The sequence below is a fragment of the Thamnophis sirtalis genome, unplaced genomic scaffold (genome assembly GCF_051295495.1).
Source record: "Thamnophis sirtalis isolate CommonGarterSnake01/CBP01778 unplaced genomic scaffold, rThaSir2_p1.2 scaffold_14, whole genome shotgun sequence".
Classification (NCBI taxonomy): Eukaryota; Metazoa; Chordata; class Lepidosauria; order Squamata; family Natricidae; genus Thamnophis; species Thamnophis sirtalis.
Genome location: NW_028261394.1, coordinates 26,005,100 through 26,032,014, shown reverse-complemented (window position 1 = coordinate 26,032,014; position 26,915 = coordinate 26,005,100). Strand labels below are relative to the sequence as shown.

The 26,915-nt window shown below is 43.1% G+C and overlaps 1 protein-coding gene across 2 annotated transcripts in view; it reads left to right on the top strand.

The window, feature by feature from the left end:
- The window catches only part of GLG1 (golgi glycoprotein 1), an 86,840-nt gene that overhangs the window by 16,697 nt on the left and 43,228 nt on the right, over positions 1–26,915 (top strand). For both annotated transcript variants that reach the window (XM_087729024.1, XM_087729025.1), the window contains exons 2-4: positions 16,261–16,293; positions 17,795–17,881; positions 26,677–26,892. In XM_087729024.1, coding sequence (XP_087585150.1) covers positions 16,261–16,293; positions 17,795–17,881; positions 26,677–26,892 — 336 coding nt within the window. The remainder of the gene's footprint in view (positions 1–16,260; positions 16,294–17,794; positions 17,882–26,676; positions 26,893–26,915) is intronic.

The window sequence follows — 26,915 nt, the reverse complement described above, 5'->3', positions numbered from 1 at the left end:
CTAATCCCAAATCTTCTGGTTTTGGTCAGTTTTACATTAAAAATATACAAATTCCTTTTGATAAAAGTCAGTTTGGGCTGTACAAGTTGTTAGACTGAGCATAACTGAGGATGTGTCTGTTTAGGCAGAATAACTTTATATTTCAAGCCAGCTTGTGACATTTTTCATGCATTTGAACTAAAATGTGGTTCAATTCATATTTTTAAATGGATCAGTCTGCTTAAATTATATGTTTTTGTTTGAAAAGATTCCAACACTGTAACCCATATTAATCAAGCCATTGTTGCCTTTTTTACAAGCTATAACTGGTCCCCAAGGATTGACAATTTAGGCCAGGCTGTCTGAAAGTACTGGGAGCTGTCAGGTTAGTTCCCCTTCCTCAAATCTTCTCAGCAGTTTGTGCTTGTGGGCTTGGCATCAGTTGCCTTGCAAGACTTCCTTGTGGTTTAATTATGCACAAAGACCTCTGGTGTACTGCAGCAACTATCCAAACAGGCTTACCAATTACAATTGAAATTAATATTTCTTCACATTCACAACATTTTGGCTTGTTTTATGAAGCAAGTTGTGTTTCTCAGGACTACTGAAAGATTAAAAAGCCATCATAGCTGTGAAATTTTTGACAAATTTTTGATATGGCTTGCAATAATAAAGAATAAACTGCTTCAGCTGACCACATTCTGGTAAATCACAAGGCAAGAGAGAAGGAAGGGAAAACCAAAGCCACTGAAGTTATAACCGAACCCTGCCTTCCTGCTACAGATACAGATCGGACTATCTTTCTACCCCTTCAATGTTTCTCCACATTAAAGTTTGGTTTGATGAAATTGAATTGCATTTTTAAGGTTGCTTTTTCTGTTCGTTTATGCAATTTACATACCACTCGGTTACAAATTTATTGGCTCACAATAGGATGCAAGTAAAACAAAGGGGGGAAAACTAATCTCCAAATCTCATCTGTATATTTATGAAAACCAGTATGATTACACTTTTTAAAAGGGCAATAAGGTACTTTCTTTAAAAAAACAAAAGCCTATCTAAAGTTACTGTGATTTGTGCAAATATGATACTCTTGGAAAGGTAATACCTGAAGGATCAAATGATGGAATGTATGCACAGATGAGGCCCTTGGGATCAGAGGAGTTAGGACGCAGGTATGGATGGAATGGACATGAGAGTGAGGAATATTAATTCTGATAAAACATTTGCTCTTGTCTTCATTTCTTTGCCTTGACAATTAAGAGCTTTGCTCCTTTCCTGTCTCTCTCACTGAAGAGGGAGGGGGGGTCGCAGAGGGCTGCCTCAGATAAAACTGTTCTTTTATTCTGCTCTGCAATAGGAAGGGGGGGGGCTGCACATTAACAGCGAGACAGAAGTTGGCACCTTAAAACCACTAGCCAGGATATTAGGAACAAGAATAGCTCGCTTATAAGAAAAACCCCAAAACCCACATAGAGGTGGCACACTTTGCAAGATACCCGTGACCTGGGGTGAAAAACAGGTGACACTACATTTAGCTATTTAACATAATGAGTGTAAGGGTTTGGGGGGGGCTGAAGCCCAAATAACAATCAATATTATCTGTTATGCATGCATTATTAGGGGAAGGGCAAAGGGTTGAATGCCACCATCCCTTGACTATAAAAACTGCTGTAAGATCCTAATCTGGACCCTTGCTTAGCTTTTCAAACCGGGGTCCTTATAACTTGGTACCAAAATAAAAGTATAATTCTGTATCACACTTTGTGCCTGGTGACTTATCGCCTTCGACACCAAGAAGAGCCCAGTTTTGGGGGGGGGGGCAAACCTGGGAAGAACCTCTGAACAATGTTCCTTTGTTATAACTAAACATCTTGGACTAGACAAGGTGGCTTTCTTGGATTTTCAGTCTTAAATGGAAGAAAACAATTGTGAACCAACTAAGAAGACATTGTAATTGCTGCAATAGGATGAGAGGCTTTTGGTGATCTGGTTCTCTCTCTAGCATTTTAGATAACTTGAATTCCTGGATATTTTCCAAAAGGAGCCTTGCTATGGGCTCACTTCATTTGTATGAAGGAATCAAATGAAAATCCTTCAGAAAAATGGAGGCCTATTTGGTGGGGGGAAATTGTACTTGCAAACAGATATTCAGAACCCCAAGAAGAAACAGTAATTGTCCCCTGGGCAATCATGCAGAAAAATATTTTTGTAATATATGGGAAGAAAGTTGGCTGTTCTTACTTTCTGCAGATAAATGATTAATACAGTGGTGATCAATAATAGGCCTAGTTTATGTAGCTGAGTTGAATTGCAACTGATGGCTTACCTTTAAATGCGAAATCATAGTTAATATTAGCATACACGTTTTCTCTTTATTGTTAAAGGGTCTATGTTATCTAACCATCAGAATGTTAATAATTTCCAGTAAACAGTTTAGAAAAAACATTGCATTCAAATAATATAATGTATAGGGTGATTCTTAAATATGGCAAACAAACAATATAAAAAGAAAAAACATTGCAAATGATGGTGGGATAGAACTGAAATAATTTACAGGAGAGAGGCTGTAAATGCCTATTATTTGGGCATTAAGTATTCGCCCAGTGCCTGCTGCCAGAGAACCAGATGCCGAAACTGGGCTGGGATGAAAAGCTCTAGACAGAAGCACAAAATGCCTCTTAGCCAGAGAAGTGGTTGACCATCTTTTGCTGGCCATATTTAGACAGAGGCCGGACAGTCATCCATGGGGGAAGCTTTGATGTGGTTCCTGCCTGAACAAAGGATTGGACTTCATGGCCTCAGTGGTGCCTTCTAACATTGGTGTTCTGTTGTTTGTTTTTCCCCCTGTGACTTTTTTTGGGTGGGAGGGAAGTTCTACCAAAAAAACAGAAGAAAGAAATGGCCTGTAATATTTCTTTTTACACAAAATTGTTAAGACATCGGTTTTGATATAAGTATTTCTATTCTCGCCTCGGCCTAGGAAACCAGTTTTTAGAAGTCTATGAATGATAACAAGGTTTTTTTTAAAAAAAATAAGAAACAAAAACTGCTGAAAGTGATAGTGTTTCAGATTCAGTTAATGCCTCATGTCTCAACAGTTGTATTCTGAGCTTTCTTCCCCTTCATTTGTCAGCTTACTTCCTGTCCGTTTGACAAAATGGGGAACAAAACTAAAAATATATAACTTACAGTGTTCACGGTTTCTTTTCCTTTTCCTTGATAACATTTTGATTGCATGTTTCTTTGGAAAGGCAAAAAGAAAATGTTCTTTTCCTTACAATTCATTATCATATAAATTCTATCAGCAGATTTATAGCTTTTTTGAATTAAACTAACCCTTTTAATTTTAAGCAAGCCTGCTTATTTTATAAATAAAGTAAGGATTTTAAAAAACTGACTCCCATGCATTTAATTTCCCCACCATTTGATTTTTCATTTCCTTCAAAATTTCCAGAAAAATGGCTTCTGTATTTAAACAAACAAATAAAAAGGTAATGCAAGTCAGTAATTAGCCTTCATGTGACAGTAAATTGTTACTTCAGTTTATCTTGCTGAGGTATTGAATACATAAGTATTAAAGGAAATACGGATCAATTACCTGGGGAAGATATACTGAAGTAACAGTGTTAAATACCAGAGTGTTGCAATTTCAGGAAGTTTCTATCTTGATAGTCAGGCAACTATTTTCTCCCAGAGCAGCTCGAGTAAAACAAGAGAGCTCCTGGTCTCAAAGGCAAGAGAAGAAAGAAAAGGGAACTGGAGGGAAAAGAAAGGAAAAAAAGAAATGTTTCCAAGCCCAGGAGAAGAGGGCAAATCAAATGCTGGTCTTTATATACAGGTAGTCCTCAACTTATAGCCACAATTAAGCCCAAAATTTATGTTGTGTGTAATTGGCTTATTATTATTATTATTATTATCATTATTACAATTGTATCACAGCGGCCAGTTGTTTCGCCGGATTTGGCATTGGTTACTAGTCGGGCCCCACCCAGGGGCCTAGGACGTCGTAACGTATTTTCGTAATATGCGTGCAGATCCAAGCAGTGTGGCTTTTTGCATTTGACTGATGGTGATTTTGTCAATTTTTAACTGTTTTAAATGTAATTCCAGTGCTTTTGGAATAGCACCCAGTGTGCCGATTACCACTGGAATTACCACTGCTGGTTTGTGCCATAGTCGTTGAATTTCGATTTTTAAGTCCTGGTATTTTGCGATTTTTTCATGTTCCTTCTCGGCGACCCTGCTATCACCTGGTATTGCAATGTCTGTGATTGTGACCTTATTTTTCTCAACCAGTGTGATGTCTGGTGTATTATGCGCCAGTATTTTGTCCGTTTGTATACGGAAATCCCACAAGATCTTGACCATCTGATTTTCGGTGACTTTTTCAGGCTGATGTTCCCACTAGTTTGTTGCTGTTTTAATATTAAATTTTTTGCACAAATTCCAATGGATCATTTGTGCTACTGAATTGTGCCGCAATTTATAGTCAGTCTGTGCAACTTTTTTACAGCAGCTGAGTATGTGATCAACAGTTTCATCAGCTTCTTTGCAAAGTCTGCATTTGGCATCATCAGAGGATTTTTCTATTTTGGCCTGAATGGCATTTGTGCGGACAGCTTGTTCTTGCGCAGCCAGGATTAGTGACTCTGTTTCTTTCTTTAATGTACCTGTTGTTAACCATAACCAAGTTTGTTCACTGTCCACTTCATCTTTTATTTTTTCCAGAAATTGGCCATGCAGTGCTTTGTTCTGCCAACTCTCCATTCTTGATTTTATCACATCTTTTCTGTATTCTTATTTCGTCTGTTGGGCCTTCAGTAGATTTTTGTTCTTTACTTCGATTAATAGATGTTCTTGACTTTCTTTTAAATAATCAGCTGGTGCACGTTTTTCTTCTTCAACTGTTTGCTTCACTTGTAATAATCCTCTGCCACCTGATTTTCGGGGCAGATATAGTCTATCAGTATCACCACGTGGATGTAAACTGTAGTGCATTGTCATTAGTTTCCTGGTTTTTCGGTCCAAAAGGTCCAAATCAGCTTGTGTCCAGTTAACTATACCAGCTGTGTATCTTATAACTGGTATTGCCCAGGTATTTATGGCCTTGATTGTATTGTATTATTGTATTATTATTGTATTATTATTGTATTATTGATTGTATTATTATTATTATTATTATTATTATTATTATTTTACTATCTTTCTTTGCCCTTGTGGTTAAGTGAACCACTGAAGTTGTTAAGTTAGTAACTTTAAGTGAGTCTGGATTTCCCATTGTGTTTGCTTGTCAGGAGGTTGCAAAAGGGGATCGCATGACCCTGAGGCGCTGTAACCGTCGTGAATATGAGTCACTTGTGAAGCACTCAAATCTAAAACACGTGACCATGGGGATGCTGCAATGGTCACAAGTGTGAAAACTCATAAGTCACTTGTTTCAGTCCTCTTGTAACTTTGAACTGTCACTAAGGGAACTACTGTAGGTTGGGGACTACCTGTACATCCAGACTGGGCTGCCCTTCTCTTCACTTTCTGATTGAGAGGGCTGAGGGGTGGGTGAAGCCAGAGAGGAGGGCTTCACTGCAGAGCTAGAGAAATCTGCAGCAGGGACCCAAGTTTTTCATTGGGCAAAGGGAGCTGCAACCAGCCAAGTAGATCTGTTCCCTGCCAGGACATTTCTTTAAAGTGGCCACAGTCATGTGGGATCAAGGCTCAAAGGCCAATATATGCATTTGCAAAGCCTATCTGTGGGAGTGAGTCACACACACCCTTCCATCTCTGCTGACCCTTATCAGGTGCCTTGTGAGAAAGAGAACCAACCCATCCAATTCCAACTTTTCAGTTGAGGGTGGCTTTGCTGGCGTTTGGCATTTTGGCATTATCTTGTGGGAGGAAGACTTAAGTTAAACAAAATGGATTTAGATCCTGGTTTAAGGCCCTGCTCAGGAGAACTCAAATGTTAATGATTTAAGTCACTGTCGGAAGGGTTCTACTTAATCATTCATTCAGTAAAAGAAAGTTTTTTCTTGCCTGATATAACCTTAATGCATATTAATTATTTTTCTGTGATTTATGTAGATTTCAATTTCAGAAGGTAGATGCGCACATTATGCAGCAATTGTTAGCTCAGATGTTTTGAGGTGATACTAGAATAATTTTATTTGGTACCAAAGCAGATACATGCTTGGCATATCATTAGGCAGCAACCGGGCTCTTGTAGTGATAGGGAAACTATCCCTTTAATCACTAAAGCGGCTTTTATGTGTGGCAATAAGCTTATCTATTTTGACACGCCTTTCCTCAACAAATCACCAAAACATTATTTAAACAACATGAAAATGTTTCTCTTAACCATGGCTGTCTGTACATGCATTGAAAAAATGTGTAGGATAATCACATGTGAAAACATACATGAAGTATTTGGTGTCCATTCTGGGGGTGCAGTTTTACTGTTCTCACTCTGCAAAATAGAGATCTTTTCTTTTTCAGTTTCGCAAGTTATTTCCCAGTTGAGAATTTATGAGTCCAAGGAAAAGGAAACATTTCTCTTTGCAACTTCAGAAGAGGCCAGATTATCATTTCAGTAGACTGCAAATTTGAGCGCTTAAGTGACAGGAACTTCATTAAAACAATCCCAGAAAGGGATCCTTTGCAGTCTGCAGTGGTGAAAGTGTTCTATTCAATGATGGACATTCGGTCTTGATTTCTCCAGGGCTGCCGGAAGAAGTCCTCCTTGCTCTTTTCCCCAACCTTTCTATTTATATAAATGTCACTTGGCTCTACTCTATCCTCACATCCCGTATTCACCGCGAATTGGTGGTGCTGTGCTTGTTCATTCACCTGCAAGAGGATAAACCAGCTCAGTTAATCAGCATATTCACAGACTGCGTGTAGACATTATGATTACGATTTATTTCATTCTGGCGTTGGGTTCATCATCCCCACAATGCTTTAAGAAAATGGTAAAACTCAATGCAAGTGATTGAAATTGGAGTTATTGATATACTTCAAAAAACCCCAGCTCTTTCATGTCTTTGGAATGGAATTTTAAGGTAATTTCAGTTATCCCTCTGGATAAAAAGCGGATTGAAGTTACTCATATATAACCTGAATAATTATTGTCTCATTATTATGACTACGGACCAGAGGTGGTATTCAGCAAGTTCTAACCAGTTCTGGAGAACCGGTAGCGGAAATTTTGACTAGTTTGGAGAACTGGTAAATACTATCGCTGGCTGGCCCTGTCTCCATCTATTTTTGAATCAAGAATGATCAGCTTTCCAGTCAGATATTTTCCTTCCTTCCTATTATGCACCCCTCTTGTGAGGTTCATGAAGCATGGATTAGCCCAACAGTCCCCAACAATGTGGCTTCCTTTTTGTGAAACACTTTCTCTAGTGGTAAGGGTGACCTATACTCCAAAGGCCTTATTTTCCAGCTCAGTAATTTTAAGGTATGTGGCCTTCTTCACTTTCCACAGTTGCCCAGCTAGCATGTTGTGGAATTATGGGAGTTGAAGGCCATGCATGTTAAAGTTGCAGAGAGATATTTCAAAAATAGGGCAAAGGATGATATTGGCCTTTAGATTACGCAAGTGGCACTTTTGATACATAGAAGATTTTTAAGTTCTGATTAATGTTGTACTTGTTGCTGATATTTATTTATTAAATTTGTTTTCTGTCCATCTCACATGAGTTGACTCTGGGTGGCTTGCAGTGTTAAAAAGAATAAAATTATACAAATGCAATAGTATTTTATTCTTATATACTATAAAATGCAACTTATCAACTATAACTAAAAGATGGAGAGAGAGGGAGTAGGATGAGAAGTGGGGTAGGTGGGATCTGTTGTTATTTTCCAGAGGAAGGGAGGGAGTGGTCACGTGTGGGTATTCTCAAAGCCTGATTGGTCCAAAGACTGAGAGCAAACACTTAAATACTGATGCCTTCCAATCCTGGCCCAGTTTCCTCTCAGTCTTTCTTGGTCCAAGTACTGTGAGAATATTCCTGGTAGGATTTCTATTTGTTTCAATCTGATCTCTCATTTGGTTTAATTGGGCAGGGCATCAGAAAGGGGGACTTCTTGGCTTCAGTGGATTCTGGCCGGTCATCGCAGGTTCTTGAGGTTCTCACATGGGAACCGTCACTACCAATACAGGGCTCTTCCCTTCGGGCTGGCCTCGGCTCCCCAGGCCTTCACGAAGGTTCTGGCGGCCCTGGCGGCTCATCTGCGCTCCATTCCGGTTCGGCTCCAATGCTATTTAGATGATGTCTTGGTTCAGGCGGGGGTCTCTTCCTCAGGCCATTTCGGACCTTCAGCTCACCATCCAGAGTCTTCAGAGCCTGGGATTCTTGGTGAACTTTCCCAAGAGCCACCTTTCCCCTTCCACACACATTCTTCACCTGGGGACGATCATAGACTCCGTGTCGGGGGTAGTGCATCTGTCCCAGGAGCGCCAGAGCAGCCTGCGTCAACTGGCAGAAAACATTCGCAGAAGTTGGTTAGTTTCGATCCTCACTCTATCTCAGTTGTTGGGCAAGATGGTTTCTTGCATTGGGATAGTCCCATGGGGCAGACTTCATCTTTGGCCTCTCCAGTGGGAACTCATCCCTTTTCAGAGGGGGCGATTGAACAATTCTCTTCGGACCCTCCGCCTCCCAGTGGGGGTCCAGGTCTCGCTGGGGTGGTGGCTTTCCCCGGCCATTCAGCGGGGCTGCTGTTTCTGGGAGCCGGACAGGGTGGCCGTCACCACGGACACGAGTCTGTTCGGGTGGGGGGGGGGTCCTGGTGGGTACCCAGATGGCTCAGGGCAGGTGGACGGCCTTGGATCTCCGCCACAACATAAATTGGTTGGAGCTGAAGGCGGCCTGCCTGGCTTTGCGACACTTTCAGACTTCAGTAGAGGGGCGTCACATGCTCCTCCTGATGGACAATGAGGCCACCAAGGCCCACATCAATCGTCGGGGGGGCCACTCTCTGGCTCTCTGGCTAGAGGCTCTGAGACTGGGCGTCTGGGCGGAGAGACACCTGTTGTCCTTGGTGTTGGAACACATCTCCAGGCTCTCCAACGTCCAGGTGGATTGGCTGAGTCGGGTGACTCTGGACAATGGCGAGTGGCAACTCCATCCGTCGTTGTTTCAGAGGATCTGTCAGAGGTTCGGCACTCCTCTGGTGGATCTGTTCGCCTCGCCCGCGAACTCACAACTTCCCCGGTTTTCACCCGTTTCCAGTCCAGGTCCGCGGAGGGCACGTATGCCCTCAGGAGCAGGTGGCCCTCAGGCCTTCTGTATGCATTTCCTCCCATCCCCCTCATTCTGGGGACCATCAGGAAGGTGGTAGCGGAGAAGGCGCTGGTCATTGTGGTGGCCCCTTATTGGCCCAGGAGGCCTTGGTTCACAGACCTAGTCCAGCTGTCGGTGGCTCCGCCGTGGAGGATTCCACGGGAGGAGGTGGTTTTGCAGCAGGGGGTCCTGCTTCACCCAGAGCCTCAGTGCCTCCATCTGACCGCCTGGCTCTTAAACAGCGGCTACTAAGGGGGGCTAACCTATCCTCCGGGGTCATTGTACCATCGAGGGGTCTCGGCGTCCATCAACGACCTGCATTTACAATTCCACCTGGGCGGCCTCTGTCCGGTGGTGTTCTCCTGTTGCCATTTCTCCCGACAGGGCCACTATTCCCAGCGTCTTGGACTTCCTGCAGAGGGGCCTTCATGACGGGCTTTCACTGAATACATTGCGCCACCAGGTGGCGGCTTTGTCTTCGGTCTTGGGGTGTGTGGGGTCTTCTTTTCTCTCTCATGTTCCGCTGATCAAACGTTTTCTGAAGGCGGCAGCTAACCTTAGGCCTCCCCCCGTCCACAGGTTTCCCATGTGGGATCTTCCCCTGGTTCTCAGGGCTTTGACGGGGGCCCCATTCGAACCTCTCCGGTCTGTTCATCTACGGTTCTTGTCTCTGAAGGTGGCTTTCCTGGTGGCGGTCACCTCCGCCAGGCGTATTTCAGAACTGGGCGCTCTGTTTTCCAGGGACGACCTTTGCCATTTTCACCAGGACAGGGTGGTGCTTCGCCTTGATCCTACCTTCTTCCCAAAGATGAATACTCCTTTTCATAGGGCTCAGGAGATCTTCCTGCCTGACTTTTGCCCGGGCCCGTCCAATATAGGGCATCGGTTGGATGTGTGCTGCTAGTCGGTTGGATGTGTGCTGCGTGCTGTGGATCTATCTCTGGCGGACCGAGGGGGTCCGTAGGTCGGAGGCCTTGTTTGTTTCGTTCCAGCGGGGTACGTTAGGATCTAGGGTGTCCTTGGCCACCATTGGCCGTTGGCTGCGTCAGGCCATTGCGGAGGCCTATGGAGCGGCTGGTCATCTGACCTCGTTGGGCATTACAGCCCACTCTACTAGGAGTGCTGCGACCACGGCGGCGTGGGCCACAAGAGCTCCCTTTGAGGACATTTGTCGGGCGGCCACTTGGGCTTCTCCGATGCCATTCATCCGACATTATCACCTGGATGCCTTTGTTTCGGCGGACGCATCCTTTGGTCGGAGGGTCCTGCAGAGGGTGGCGGCTGATGCTCCCCTTGAGCCTTAAGGGTCTTTTGTTCTCCCTCCCTGGGACTAGTAGCTTGGGTATGTCCCACACGTGATCACTCCCTCTCTTCCTCTGGAAAAAGAATGTTGGTCTTACCTGAATGTGTCTTTTAAGAGGAAGGGAGGGAGTGGTCACGACCCACCCTGAGGTTTCCGTGTTGGGGCCAAGGGGAGGACTCGGGTGGTTCCCAGTGGGGGAGGGTTTGTTCTTGTTGTTTTGTTGTTTCAGTTCTACTGTTCGCCTTTGAGGAAACTGGGGCAGGATTGGAAGGCACCAGTATTTAAGTGTTTGCTCTCAGTCTTTGGACCAATCAGGCTTTGAGAATACCCATACGTGACCACTCCCTCCCTTCCTCTTAAAAGACATGTTCAGGTAACACCAACATTCTATCTATCAACCATTTTGAGTGTGACGCTTTCCCATTTTTGGATAGTGTTTCACCCTGCCCAGATCGGCTAGGATTAGAGTGGGCAATAAATATTGTAAAATAAATGAAATTAAATACTTTATTTGCTGCAGGATATCAGTTCAGCCATGGCAACTTCTTTTTCTGAAGTTAGACGTGAAATTAGCTTTTATGGTTTCAGCAAGTCTTGCTTTTCTGAGTATCTGGAAGGAGATTCCTCCATCTTTAACCATTTTAGAAAGCCCTGAAACCTATTATTACAGCCTACTAAAAAGTGACCTAAATTACTAGCTTTGGATACTCTGGAAGTGGTGGCAATTTCAGGAAGCAGATTGGCTGTTCTAGAGACATCCTTCACAGATCCTTCTTATGAAGAGAAGCCAATTTTTATTGTAGTTCAAGGCTGCAGCAGCAGCACAATCAAATTTATAGTTCAGAGCTTTTCATTATTGTTACCTAGGACATCATTTTCCTAGATTGCTGTTGGAAGCCAGTTTGGTCTGCAGTTCGAAATGTGTATCAGTGATGTGGGCTAATTTAGCAGCCTGTAAGTTAGATAAGATAACCTTTATTGTCATTTTTTTACTATGAGCACACTTGGCACACGTTACTAATGAAATTATATTGCCTGCTCTTAAAAGAAATACACACACACACACACACACACACACACACACACACACACCATTGTCCATTTTGAATACATAGCGGAAAGAGGAGAGTTGAGAGTTCAGAAGGGTGATACTAATGGAACAATGTCATGTCCTGGATAGAAGGAAGTGAACTTCCAATACTCTTTTCTGCCCTCCTCACCACTCTCTGCACAGCCTTCCTGCCTGAAGGAGTTAAAACCTCCAAACCACCCAATAATACCATATGACAGGATGCTTTCAATCATCCCTCTATAGAAAGTGGTAAGGACAGGGGAAGGAAGATGCGTTCTTCTCACATGCGATGCAGAAAATGCAGGTGCTGCTGTGCTCACCTTGCCAGCGTCTCACTGTTGAGTGAGCGAGCTAACCTGCTTGTTAGCTTAAGTCAATATTAAGGTGACATCCTAAAGGAAGAGTTCATAATCTGTGCAATCCAGATTGAATGACTTTCCTGGTGGCTATAAAAACTTGGTTGTCATGTTCTTTTTGAAGTACAAATTTAGCAAGGCGCCACAAGAACCCAGGAAGAGTCTTTTTTAAAAAAAAACTAAACATGTATGGACAAGTTAGTAAGGCTAGTTAATTTCTAGGTGCTTGGTGGCTGAAGCGCCTAATTGCTACTGTGAGTGAGTAAAAATTCTGAATATATTCCTCCATAACCTGCACTTAGTCTTTGAAGCAAGAACCAAGAGCTAAATTATGGGTAATTGATTTACTGTTACCTTAATTATAAGCTTTTGCTAGATGAGCTTTACAATTGTTGCATAAATAGCATTATGCTGATAAAATCATAGCTGGTTAGTCTTTGAAGGATGGGGCTGCACACTTATTCACAAAAAATGGGAGGGAGGGAGGGGCTTGCCTTGTGCCAAGAAGAGAGATATCCTTCAGTGGGCCTGTCAAAATTTAGAACTGCACTTTCTTTGACTCTCAAACTATATTTAATAAGTGGTGGCAAAATTGTTTGTGGAGAAGTGAACTACTTTGCTTTTATAAATATCACATCCTGTTTGCTGGGATGTGGATTTTATTGAAAGACTATATAAAGTATGCCTTACCTCACTCCCTAATCTGGCCTTAGAAAAGTAAAATGAAATGGAACCTTGCATTTCTCTTTTCTCTAGAATTATGGCCATTGTCCCAGAGCAGAGGTCATAGAGCAACTATATGAATGCTAAGATATACAAACGGTTAACAAATTAAAATTTAAAGTTTAACTTAAAGTTTAACTGGAAAGTGAAACGATTAAATATAAGTCCGGATAGCACTCACATTTAAATAGTTCTTGTCCTAGACCAGTGATGGCGAACCTTTTTTCCCTTGGGTGCCAAAAACGTGCGTGTGATAGTGCGCATACCAACACTCACGCATGCGCGTGAGAGCCCCTTCTCCTTTTGGTGCTAGCAGGCTTCCCTGAAGCCTCCTGGAACCCAAAACAGAGCCTAGGGAGGCCCATCCCCTCCACCTGCCATGCATGCGCACACAACCCCCCCTTGCATATGCATGCACTACTCCCACCAGAGACCCAAAAATCAGCTGGACAGCAGGATGCAGGTATATGTGTGCAGTGGAACTGACCAGGGCGACGGCTCGTGTGCCTGCAGAAATGGCTCCGCGTGCCATAGTTTTGCCATCATGGTCCGAGACTTATTTCTTGGATTGTGGTTCTTAGATTTTGATCATCCAAAGGACAGAAAAAGTTGTGTGCTTTTGTTTTGAATACTTTCTGTTGATGTAGTTTGTAAATGGAGCTTGTTCCCTGGTTAAAATAAGGAAAATAGGCTGATCCCAACCATGTGCATTAAACTAAAAACAATCACCTTGTGTTTTGTTTACAATATGTTGTGAACATTATCTTTATTTTTATCCCTCCTTTATTATTTTTCCTCCTCCTATCCCCCCCTCCCCCCAAAAAAACTCCTGTGAGGTGGGTTGGGCTGAGAGAGCATCTGGGTCAAAGTCATCTACCTGACTTTCGTACCCAAGTTGTGATCTCGTATTTTCTAGCCTGGTGCTCTAACCATTAGACCAAACTGGCTCCCATGTGAAACTTCAAGCTTCCTGTGACATAGGATGGTTTCTTCATTTCCTACTTCCTTCCTTCCTTCCTTCCTTCCTTCCTTCCTTCCTCCCTCCCTCCCTCCCTCCCTCCCTCCCTCCCTCCCTCCCTCCCTCCCTCTCTCCCTCCCTTCCTTCCTAGAAGCTGTCTGGATAAAATGGTAGAAAATGCCTGGCTTGTAAGAAGCCTGAAATATTCTGCATTTTTGCTCTAAAACCTGTGCAGCGAGTCCTCGACTTACAACACTTCATACAGTGACTGTTCAAAGTTAGAACATCACTGAAAAAAGTGACTTAAGACTGTTTTTCACGCTTACAAGTGTTTGCAGTATCCTCATGGTCATGTGAACAAAATTCAGCTATTTGACAACCGATTCACATTTATAATGCTGAAGTATCCTTGGGGGGGGGGGTGTCACATGATCCCCTTTTGCGACCTTCTGACAAGCAAAGTCATTGGGAAAGGCAGATTCACTTAACAACCGTGTTACCAGCTTATCAACTGCAGTGATTCACTTAACAACTGTGGCAAGAAAGGCCGTAAGATGGGGCAAATTCACTTAACTGTCTTGCTTAGCCACATACGTTTTTGGGTTCAATTGTGGTCATACCTGTATACCCTTAAACTGGATTTCCTGGAGACGTTTTGGATTGATCCCCCACAATTCCAAATTGCTGACCCTGCTGATTAGACATGGCCTGTGCTCAGTCGTTCAGGCCCTGGTCATCTCACGGTGGAGGAACTGTAATGTGCTGTACATGCGGCTACCCTTGCAGAGCATTGTGAAGCTACAGCTAGTACAGAATAAGACAGCTCGGGTACTTTTGAGGTCCTCTGGAACGGCGCCTGTAATACCACTGCTCTGTGACTTCATTGGTTACCTGTCTGCTTCTGGGTGCAATTCAAGGTATTGGTGACCACCTTCAAAGCCCTTCATGACGTGGGTTTAGATTACGTGAGGGACCTTCTCCCCACTGGGAATGGCCCATACCACTCTTGCTGGCAGAGGAGGCATGCTCAGGTTCTGTCAGCCCAAAGGATCTAGGAGGAAGGCCTTCTCTGCTGTGGCTCCTGCCCTCTGGAACACCCCCCTCCAACACTTTGATGTGGGGTTGGCCCCAACCCTCCTATCTTTCCATAAGACTTGACTGTGCCAGCTGGCTTGGGGCACCAGTGGGGGAACAGTGGAGGTGGTTGATTGAGTAATAACAGATTCCATCTCCCCCCACATTTGGCCCCCACCCTCCCTGTGTGTCCTTGGTTTTAATGTCTGGTTTTATTTTTTTCTGTTTTAACTGTATTTTGTAACTGTAAGCTGCCCAGATTTACCCTATGGTAAGTTGGGCAGCCAATAAATTTAATAGATAAATAATAGGAAAAGGGGGAGGCCTGAGAGTCAGGGTTAGAGAGTCTCCATTCCCACCCCATTCCAGGGGAAGGATACTGCATAATCCGCATCCCCTCCCGATCAGCTGGGACTCGGGAGGGAGGCAGAGAATAGATGAGGGCAGGGCCAGCCAGAGGTGGTATTTACTGGTTTTCTGAACTATTCAAAATTTCTGCTACCGGTTCTCCAGAACTGGTCTGAACCTGCTGAATACCCACCTCTGGTATGATGCCCTCCAGAGGTTTCAACTACAGCTGCAGTTGCAGTCCTTGTCCCTTGTTGACAGGGAATTGATGGAGGTTGTAATTCAGCATTAAATTTATAAGCCTTTTAGGGAGTCCTTTGCCCAGGAATGTGCTTCGTTGAGTAAAGGAAAAAAAAAAGTAGTGCATGTGAGAAAAATGAAGGATATATCAAGGGGTAAATGTAAGCAAACATAGTTACACGTTTTTAAACATGGTTAAAAATATTTCAGGGTTAAAACTATTTCAGGGTAGTGAAGTGGTACCCCAAATAGACAAGGAATACAAGCCAAAGGCACATGAGAAAAACTTGTTTTGCGTTACTTCGGCTGGGTATGCGTACAGTGGAATCTCCTTGAGTTTGTTCCCTTGTTTCAGTCACATCTGGGGGAAAAGATCCCATTCATCTTAAGGTGTTTGTTGAATTGAGATGGCTTCTTGGCTTTTGCTTAGATCTGGTAAGAAACGGATGGTGTGATGTTCTCATCATTGTGAGCTTTTCTCCTCCCCGTAAAATGATAATTCGTAATTGCAATTGTGACTGATGGCCAGGAAAAAAAAAAGTGAAGTGTTCCACCATCTTAAGAACGATTGAAGCTTTGTTCGCACAATCCTGCGGGCCTTTATTGCGTAGAGCGCCAGCTTGTCTAAAGTAGATTGCTTTATGAAATAAGACTTGTGGAAAAGCAAGCTAAATGGAACATTCGGAAAAGAAACTTAGTTTGATGCCTTTGAGTTGAAACTAATTCCTTGGTGGTAGCCATTGATTAGAAAAGATAAACTGGTATTTAATCTGCGGGCTGCTGGCTTTGGCAGAACGATTTGTCAGGTTAGTCTGATCACGCACATTATTTTGAGACAATGACATTGGCTGATTTGTGGGGAAGGAAAGCAGGGTATCCTGACCTCTGAATTAATACCATTTTGTTTTGTTTTCTATTTCTAGCCGGATAACGAGATCTCTTCTGACTGCAACCACGTAAGTGTGCTTTTTGAAAAAAAGGTTTGGCACATATTGTTTCAAGAGCACTGAGCACATTTGTTTTGACAAAAGGGGAAGTTGGTGGGATCCTGACTAACTCAACCAAATGGAAAAGGCTCAGCTTTCTTTACTTTTCTATGGCTGCCTCTGTAGGCCAGTCAGAATTGTGTTTGTCGGGAAATGCTTGTTGGAAAGGCATTGTGCTCGAAAGGCAAAACTTTCCTATGCGTACAACTCATCAATCATTTTCCTTTAAGCTACTGAGAGGAATGCAACCGAATAAACTTCCCCGAATTTAAGCACTCAGTTTGTGCTCTGAAACAATTTCTGTTCAGTCAGCTCATTGTTTAGCCATTTCTCCTTTTGCTGCCCTAATCTCGTGCTCCAGTTTGCAACCGGTTCACCTCTGGTCTGTGCTGCTCTAAGCTGGATGCCTTTTGGAAGAGGTTCATGTAAAACAACAACAACACACAGCTCCCTAACAAGGTGCATATACAAAGTGCAGTTCCAGCATTGTTCCAATTGAATGCCATCTTGATTATTCCACTGGCGATTTCAATGAGCTTCAAAGAAAATAAGGTGGGTGGGGGACTGGCACTGCATTTACACTGCACCCGGCTTCCTAGGGTATAAAACTAAAGCAAAACAGGTGCGCGCGCGCACACACACACACACACACACACACAGACCTTTCAAAGGCAAGAGAAGGCTGCATTGTGCTGAAAATAACGTCACAAGAGGATAGAGTAACAGTTCTCATCACAGAGTACTGAGCTTTTTGGAGCACGGGAAAGGAGAACCATTCTCTCCCTAGCTGCATTGGTGTGAGTTTTAATGAGTAGATTCACATGTCTAGTACCCCTCCTTGCCTCTATTTTATCATCTGCATTTAGGGGCACAAAATTCTCTATGTTAATTGTCATTTACTTGCCTGCAGCAATTACTCAGTGGCTTATAATAGTAAAACCTATTAAAGAAAACATATCAACACATAAGGAATAGAAATACATATACACCAATGTGACTTTGGCTACTTTAAGATGTGTGGACCTCAACTCCCAGAGATCCCGGCTAATTTGGTGGGCGGAAAAAATCTGGGATTGAAATCTACATGTCTTAAACATGTTGCCAGGTTTAAAAACCATTCACATACTGGTGAGTCATGTAGAGATAAAGTATAAATTTCATAAATTATATACAGTGTAAACTTCAAGAAAAAAATATCTGATCTACATGTTGCCTTATTCTTAAAAACCAGGAAGCAAAGATTAATCTGATGTGTAGAAAATGTTGTTTTATACATTTTGGGAGTTGCCCAGAGTTGGCGGCTACATAAATGTGTTCAATAAATTAATCTAAATTGAAGTTCTGATATCACAGGAAAAATGTTGTCAGATTTATGTTAGATTAGATTAAGCTATTCCTTTAAAAAAAAAAGATCCCAAAGCAGCATTTTTAAAAGCTAAGTTTTATCTTTTGTTTCTTGTTTTCCCTTTAGCTGCTGTGGAACTACAAATTGAACCTGACTACAGATCCAAAATTTGAATCGGTGGCTAGAGAAGTTTGCAAATCCACTATATCAGAGGTAATTTGATTTCTTAGCGGAGTGAGCAGAGCCTGGAAACTGACTACCTTTTTCTGAAAAACAGAGTAAAAGATGAAAACGTTGAGTTATTCTTCCAAAAAGTGTAAATATCTTCTGAATTGATTTTGTTTCTTTTTTTAAATAGAATTTGAAACATGTTTTTTTTTAAAACCACTAACTTCCATTGCAGATTTAGTCTATGTTTTTTTGCTAGTTATCAAAAATGTGAGAGCAATGCATTACAAAGTAATGGGGACTTCAAGCCTCTTTCTCAATCTGCAATTCAAGATCCTCTTCATTAAATACGGTGCATTTATTTCTGGTCCAACCGTATGCGCAGTGAATGCAATTAATTTTATGCATTTGGGATGGGGGGGAGTAGGAGTTGCATAATTCTTTTATCATCTTAGGAGGAGTCAAAATTAAGAAGCTCTGCTTTTAAGATGTACTATAGTTTCCCTGGGATTAGTTCCAGTTGCAGCCTGAAGATGGTCATGGGGTAGTATCCAGTGCCCAGTTTAACTAGCATGATGTTTTCCAAAACCAGGACCAGTATAGGTGGTCCTGGAGCTTCAGAATCTGACAGAATAGGATAACTTGCCACAGTCAGTTCATGGTGGCCAACTCGTCTCAGCTGATTCACCAGGGGACAACTTGCCAGAACAATTCAACAACTCAATTTGATTCTTTGAAGTAATTTAAAAAATATTTTATTTTTTGTCATTCTCATTTCATTTTGTTCCTCTTTTGGCATCCTTCTTTAATGATTTTATTCATTTAATATTAGTGTAACTCTTATCCTCTGGTGAGTTGTCATGTGTGGAGTGGGCCATGGCAAATTGTTGTAGATCCAAAGAATTACAAAGATTTTCCTTAACAGACATGAATGCAAGCTGCAAGGAAGAGGGAAAGAGCTGCAATCTCTTCATGGAACATTAGTATTCTGCCTGCAGGCGGCACCTTTCTCTCTTTGTCCTTATTTGGATTGATAATGTCTATTTAAGTGTTGGAGATAATGAGGGCTTGCTAAAAAAATGTACTGGTTACCTCAGAGAAGGCAGTTGTGAGATCATGTTTTTAAAAATATCTCCATGTTACCATACCAGGTTTTCCAGCTGGTACTGTTTACAAACTGCCCTTCTTTGGCATGGTGCTTGAGTGGATAACTGGGTGCATCTGGTGCTGTGCCACCGACAACACAGGAATTCTGTGCTGAGTTTGATTTTGTTTTTAATTTTGGAATTGCAACCACCTTGAATAGTCCGCTGGGAAAAGTAGGGCATTTCTCTGAAAGGGGACGTGGAATCAGTGCAAAGCTACTAATTGCTTGGATTATTCAGAACTATGCGATGCCCACTGATCATAGTTTGATGGAATCTGGGAGGTATGAGGAGTCTTTCTGAGTTTGGCACCCAATATAGATGTTACAATTGCAGGGAAGTTGAAGAAAGCTGCCCCAGTGTTTTCCTTCCTCTCTGAAGCCCTGGTTTCAAAAAAAGTGGTTAAAATGTGTATCATTTATCCATGAATATCCATGGCTCCATCTTTTAGCATCTGCATGAAATTGCTGGGAGGGTTTCTTAAGATGAAGATGATAAGCATACCTGTTTCTGCCGTTTAAATGACACTAAGGTAGTAGTGAATGAAGCTACTGCAATGAAACCCCTCTGGAACGGAACGATCACTTTCATAGCCTCCCCCTAGAACACGGGCGTCAAACTTGCTATGTTATATTGCCGTCATGTGAGGTTTCCCATTTTTCCCATTCACGGAGCTGGGGTGGGCACGGCCTGCAATGTGACTATACAGTCCCATGGGCCACCAGTTTGACACTCTGCCCTACCCTGTTTTCCCCAAAATAAGACCTCACCAGATAATAAGCCCAATCGGACTTTTGAGCGCATGCGCTAAAATAAGCCATCCCCCACAAATAAGCCCTCCCCAAAAATATTGCAACACAGAAGCAGCCATGAGGTGACCACACTCACCGCCTCCTGCACCTCAAAAATAATAAGACCTCCCCAAAAATAAGGCCAAACACTTATTTTGGGGGTGAAAAGAAAATAAGACCATGTCTTATTTTCGGGGAAACACGGTAGAAGAAAATATGCAGAACACCCACAAACTATTCATCAATAGTTTCTAAGAAAGAGACACAACCCAGCATTCCTGCAGCCGGAAGAAACGTATTCCAGGCTTCCCTAGGGGGAAAAATGGTAAATATTGCTGATAAAAGACTCAATTCTTAGGGGAACAGAAACGACAGTCCGTTTTATGACTTTTCTTGCCCCATTTGTTAAGTGAATCACTGCAGTTGTTCAACTTCACTTATATCCCTCCTTCAGCTTTCAGCAAACACACATCTCACAATCTCCTTCCCGGTACAAGTAGTCCTCGACTTACAACAGTTCACTTAGTGACCATTCAAAGTTACAATTATACTGAAAAATTGACTTATGACTTACGACTTCAGACTTATGACCATTGCAGCATCCCCACAGTCATGTGATTTACATTCAGATGGCCTGACAACTCACTCACATTTATGACTGTAGAAACGTCCTGGGGTCACGTGGCCATCTTTTGCCACGTTCTGACAAGCAAAGTCGATGGGGAAGCTGGATTCAAGATATAAAATAGCAGAGTGGGAAGGGACCTTGGAGGTCTTCTAGTCCAACCCCCTGCCTAGGCAGGAAACCCTATACCGTTTCAGACAAATGGCTATCCAACATCTTAAAGATTTCCAGTGTTGGGGCATTCACAACTTCTGGAGGCAAGCTGTTCCACTGATTAATTCTTCTAACTGTCAGGAAGTTTCTCCTCAGTTCTAAGTTGCTTCTCTCCTTGATTAGTTTCCACACATTGCTTCTTGTTCTACCCTCAGGTGCCTTGGAAAATAGTTTGACTCCCTCTTCTTTGTGACAACACCTGAGATATTGGAAGACTGCTATCATGTCTCCCCTAGTCCTTCTTTCTATTAAATTAGACCTACTCAGTTCCTGCAACCGTTCTTCATATGTTTTAGCCTCCAGTCCCCTCATCCTCTTTGTTGCTCTTCTATGCACTCTTTCTAGAGTCTCCACATCTTTTCTACATCGAGGTGACCAAAACTGAATGCAGGATTCCAAGTTTGGCCTTACCAAGGCATTATAAAGTGGTATTAATACTTCACGTGATCTTGAATTGAATTCACTTAACAACCGAGTTTCTAATTTAACAACTGCAGTGATTCACTTAACAAACATGGCAAGAAAAGTCATAAAATGGGGCAAATCTCACAACTAATTCCTCAGCAACACAAATTTTGAGCCCAATTATGGTCGTAAGTCCAGGACTACCTATAGCTCCATTCCTTTTTCCTTATCTTGGACTTTTCACCCGCAGTGCACTGAGACCTTCTTTGTGCCTTCCTGTTCATCTGCATGCAGCTAGCTTCTGACCTGACCACACTTTCAGGGTGCCTCTGGGTCGCCTGGGAGTCTTGCCCTCAGAAGCACCCACTGCCCCTGGCCCCACTGGCCCCACACCCTGGGGTTTCTCCCCTCTCCTGAACCAGATCACAAAATGGGGTATCAAAGGCTACAGAACAGTGTTGGCACACCTTTTCAGCACCGAGTGCTGAAGTGGGAGTGTGTGTGTGTGTGAGGGGGAGTGCCGGAAACTGGAAGATCAGCTTCCCATCATGTGCATGCGTGCCAGGGAGCTGCTCTTCCAATTTCTGGTGCTCCCACGTGCCTGAAGACCGCCTGAACCCAGAAGAGCAATGGGTGATGGCTGGCGTGCCCGGAGAGATGGTTCTGCATACCACTTCCGACATAGGTTCGCCATCATGGATATAGGATGATCAAGAGGGCAGGCTCTTCCCACCCAGGTCTCTGCAGAAGACATTCACAAGAGTGACTGTTTTCATGCCTCGCCCATCTCTGAACCCCAAGTTAAAAGGCTTCAGATATTCTGCTTCTTCCAAGTGGTTCCTGCAGCCACAGTCTCAGCACTCTTCCTCCACGGTGATAGTTGTCAAGGGTTATAAGGAGGCTGGGAAAGGATTGGAAGAGAATAATCATAAACCATCAAGAGGATGGATCAGTCAACACCTTATCTCATTTGTTTAGCCCAGGTGGCAAGAAAGCTGAGAAGGAGCATTGGAGTTCATTCAAGAAATGTAACCTTCATGAACTCGTGGAAGTAGGAAAATCTCCTTACAGCTTTCAAGTTTTTACGTTTATTCCAGACTGTCATTAAACGAGGCCTTACTCAAATCTGTGTAGCTTTCCTAGCCTTGGGCTTGCTCAGCTGCATGGCACACAAGGCTGTTGGCATGGCACCTTCTCAAATGAAGGAACTGGCTCTTCCAGATCACACTGCTAATACCCCATCAAATCCATCAAAGAGCCACAATCAAGTCCAAATGGCTGCAGAAAACCACAGGAACAGCCATTCTACTTCATAATAGCCCACAGACCAGAAGGGATTCCAGAGAACACGGCCAGACGTCTTAATCACCTCAGTAGAAGCATGGCTGGCTGGGGAATTCTGGGAGTTGAAGTCCACAAGTCTTAAAGTTCCCAAGTTTGGACACCCTGTTCCAGAGCCATGGTGGCACAATAGTTAGAATGTAATATTGTAGGCAAACTTTGCCAACTGCCAGCAGTTCGATCCTGACTGGCTCTAACCCCCTAGAGAGAAGCAGACAATGATCTCCACCAATGGCAGAGAAAAGAGAGGACACTCCCACCACCCCAAAAATGCCAGGTCTCCCAACAATGACACTTAACAGGTGATTCCTTAGAGCAGGGGCGTCCAAACGTGGGGACTTTAAGACTTGTGGAGTTCAACTCCCAGAATTCCCCAGCCAGCCTGTTGGACACCCCTGTTCCAGAGCCATGGTGGCGCAGTGGCTAGAATGTAATATTGCAGGCAAACTCTGCCAACTGCCAGCAGTTCGATGCTGACTGGCTCAAGTTTGACTCAACTTTCCATTCTTCCGAGGCCAGTAAAATGAGGAGCCGGATTGTTGCAGGCAATAAGCTGACTCTATAAACTGCTCAGAGAGGGCTGTAAAGCACTGCGAAGTGGCATATAAGACTACATGCTATTGCTATTATTGAATGAATGATAATGAAAACTCCTGGGCAGAGACATAGCCAGTATGTATCATCTTTCACACATGCCTGCAACTCAATGTTTGAATAACTGGAAATCAGGATTTAACGGAAGCTTACACACAAAACTGCAATCCTCTGAACAGTACAAGTGAAGTTTCTAAGTGTGCCCCAGGTTCTCAGGAGCTGCTGAAGGGATATCACCTGTTGCAAAATCTTTAATTTGGATCTTGCCTGGAGTCAAGGGTTAGTTTTGAAGGCTAAAACGACCCTATCCAATTACCAGTCTTCTGGTAATCATTTATTATATTATAGTTAGCTAATTCTCTTTTGCTTGGTCCAATAAATTAAACATTAAGTCATAAAACTATGGCAATAGCTGACCGCTAAGTTGACCAAAGGTTGTACTGTTTGTTGAGTCTTCATGCCTTCGCCCTCGAGTTCTTTTTAGGCTGTTTGTCATCAGATAAAATATCCCAGGAGAGATTTTACTCAAATAATCTTTACTGACTCTGAGCTTCTCAATACAAAAAGGACAATTGTGGATTTTAGTTGGGTAATGCTTTCTGCCATTTTGCATCTAGTGGCGAGACAGGGTTGATGCCAGAAGCACCAGTGAATGATTCTTTAAAAATGCACTCGGATTAGCAACACACAACTGCACACAATAGTTTTCTTTGATTAATTTTCCCCGCCACAAGAAGTCAAACACCTAGTTTTTTATTGAAGAAGAATTGTAAGAGAGAACTTGGTGTTCAGCTTTCAGGACAATAGGTGAGGTCCCCCCCTCCCCTCCCCTCCAAACATTTCTTCCTTCAGGGAATCTATTCTGTATTGTCTAGTAGGAAGATGGGAAAATAGCTTGTTCTTTTTGTGTTTCTTGCAGCTATAAAATACTCCAGACATTCAATACATGACTCCACCTAATTGAAGTTCCTGCAATCACAGCAGTCCATCTGAATTGGCCCCTGCATTTCTTTTGGAACAACTCATTTTTTGGGGGTGAAAAAACCCTGTTCTTTTCCAAGTATACACTCACTTGTGTGGGTACCTTTGCAACTAAGGCACCAGTACAAAATAGATCCTTCTTTTTTCCTGATGCGAACAGATAAAAGCTGTATTTTAAGCAGGATTGTTTAAAAAGGCCACTGCCTCTTCACTATATAATGCAGTGGACCCAACATTTTGGGTGCCAGGGACCGGTTCTATGGCAAACGGTTTTTCTGCCACCCGGGGAGGGTTGTGGTTTCGTGCACTGCCTGGGTGCTGCACCTGTGCAGATGGGGACTTGATTGCTTGTGCGGCGGGCCACAGACGGTGTCGGTCCTCAGACTGGGTTTGGGTACCCCTGATATAATGGATTTTCTTTATCGACAAGTGTGGAAGTTATTGTGGATCAGGTTTCTTGCCCAGTTCTGCATAATTAGAAAAAATATTTCTTTTAAAATTGTAGCATAAAAAGAACAGTTGAATGTAATGATTTTGTTAGACTAAGGTTTACTTGATGAGAATCAAAATTATCATTGTTTAAACAAGTGTTCCAACTGCAGACATTTGTGATGCGTCATTACAGTTCTTTTAAGGGTGTGATTTCTAAATATTCACTAGGTAATCCACTTGTGGTTAAGTGATTTAAGATAATTCTTCTGTGGTTAAGTGGTTCTATTAGTAACTCCCATTTACTCTTAGGCTTGTTCAGTGTAGTTAGGGATTTCTTGTTCCTGACTTGGTCAGTTAGCTTAGCTTTAAACTTCTATTACTTCCAGGGAGATTGATGGGTAAATACCACGAGATCCCTTCAATAACATCAACATGTATAGGCAGGGATTATGCCTGGTATCTGAAACTTTCTTTTTAAAACCCTTGTTGGTAGAAAATGCCTAGTGTGATCTGCATTCTGTATAGTTAAGTCCCCAGGTCTCAGAATATAGCTCCTACACCTTGATAGAAGGTAGTTCTCGATTTATGACCATTCATTTAATGTCCGTTCAAATTTGCGACATCCTTAAAAATAATTTATGACTTGTTCTTACACTGACGACCATCATGCCATCATCCCTGCGGTCGCATCCCCATTAGGATGCTTGGCGGCCAGCTCCCATTTACAACCAATGACCGTGTCCTGTGGTTATGTGGTTGAAATGTGTGACTTTCCCAGAGAGTTTTTGACCCAAAACAGCATCAGGGGAAACTGGATTTGCATGGCGATTCACTTAATAATGACTGTGGTAAATGGTTGTAAAATGGGGTCTGGTCGCATGATGACTCGCTTTACGACCACATTGACTTATGACAGAAGTGCCAGTTCCAATTGTGGTGGTTAACAAGGTTCCAAGTAACACCCGTAAGGAAAGAAGACTCCGAGGCTTAAGTTTCCTCAAAGTCCCGTTTTATTAGAGATGTCCTATGGGCACATCTGGGGGAACCCGAATCTGAAAGCTTCCAGGTTTTCCCCACCCAAAAGAAAGTCCAAGCCCCTGCCCAGCACCCACATGTCCGTCACATGGTCCAACCAGGCACCCTCCCAACTGGAGATGCCTCCCAGTCACACCACTCCATGTGCAGGGCAAGATGTCCTTGACTCTCGGAGAAAGGAATGTTATTTTGACTATATATCTCCCCTACCCCATACTATCCCCCCTCCCATTTTCCCACAGTAGAAAACGTGGCAGGTCTGAAGGCCCAATGCAAAAGATGGCTTCCAGGCCTAGGTCGTAAGTTGAGGACTACCTGTAAGGCGGTCTTACCTTGAGTTTCTTTTGAGTAGAATTTGAAGATGCTTTCAAGCTCCCATAAAAAGTTATTTGTGTAGCAGGAAGTAGCTTTTCCACTGCGCTCTGGGCCTCCAAATACTGTTTTGCAAAGATTTTACTCATCAAGGCAATTGTTTTCAGTCTCTCGCTTTGTTTAAATGGCTTCAAGATTCCTGGTCTGCTCTGGTGCTTATTTTCCTGCCTTGGAGGAGAGCTGTGATACTTCCCCTTGGATTTAGTTCATGGACAGTAGTGGTAAAAGCCACCAATCACTCCAAAACCTTCCCTGCGGAGGTTGCTCACTGTAGAGCAGGGGTGTCCAACCTGGGAACTTTTAAGACTTGTGGACTTCATCTCCCAGAATTCCCCAGACAGCATCTCTGGCTGGGGAATCCTCCGAGTTGAGGTCCACAAAGTTGCCAAGGTTGGACACCCTAACTTCATCGTGGCTTCTCAGAATGAGCAACCAGACTGACACGTTAACAATTCATTCTCTGAATACTTATAGGGCAATGGTCCGCAACCTTAAACACTCAAAGAGCCACAAAGGTCCTAACCGGAAGGCCCCCATTCAATTCTGGAGCTGACCAAAAGTCCGGTTCCCCCGTCATAGAGTCTTCTCCTAGCGCGACATCCTTTTTCCTCTACTTGTCGCAGCTAAAAGTCCTATCAATGGTGAAGCCGACCAGTGACAGGGAGCCGCAGCAGAGGGATGAAAGAGCCACATGCGACTCCAGAGCCGTGGGGTTGCTGAACCATGTTGTAGGGGATCCATGAATGCTGAAGCCTTAATATCTGTTCTAGCCTTTGTCTCTGAAAATTGGAGTCTGGGTTTTTAACTCTGTACTGAAAACTAAAGGACAGGAACTTGGCAAACTAAATTCTCCACAAATAATCCGGGCAAGGTATTATTCATTTTCTCATGGCTCTTTCTGAACAGATCAAAGAGTGTGCTGATGAACCGGTCGGAAAAGGTTATTTGGTATCGTGCTTGGTGGAGCACAGAGGAAACATCACGGAATACCAGTGTCACCAGTACATCACCAAAATGACAGCCATAATTTTCAGCGATTACCGCCTGATCTGTGGATTTATGGATCAATGCAGGTCTGATATTAACTTCCTGAAGTGTGGCAGTATTCGACCGGGAGAAAAGGTAATCTATTTGAAAATATTTTG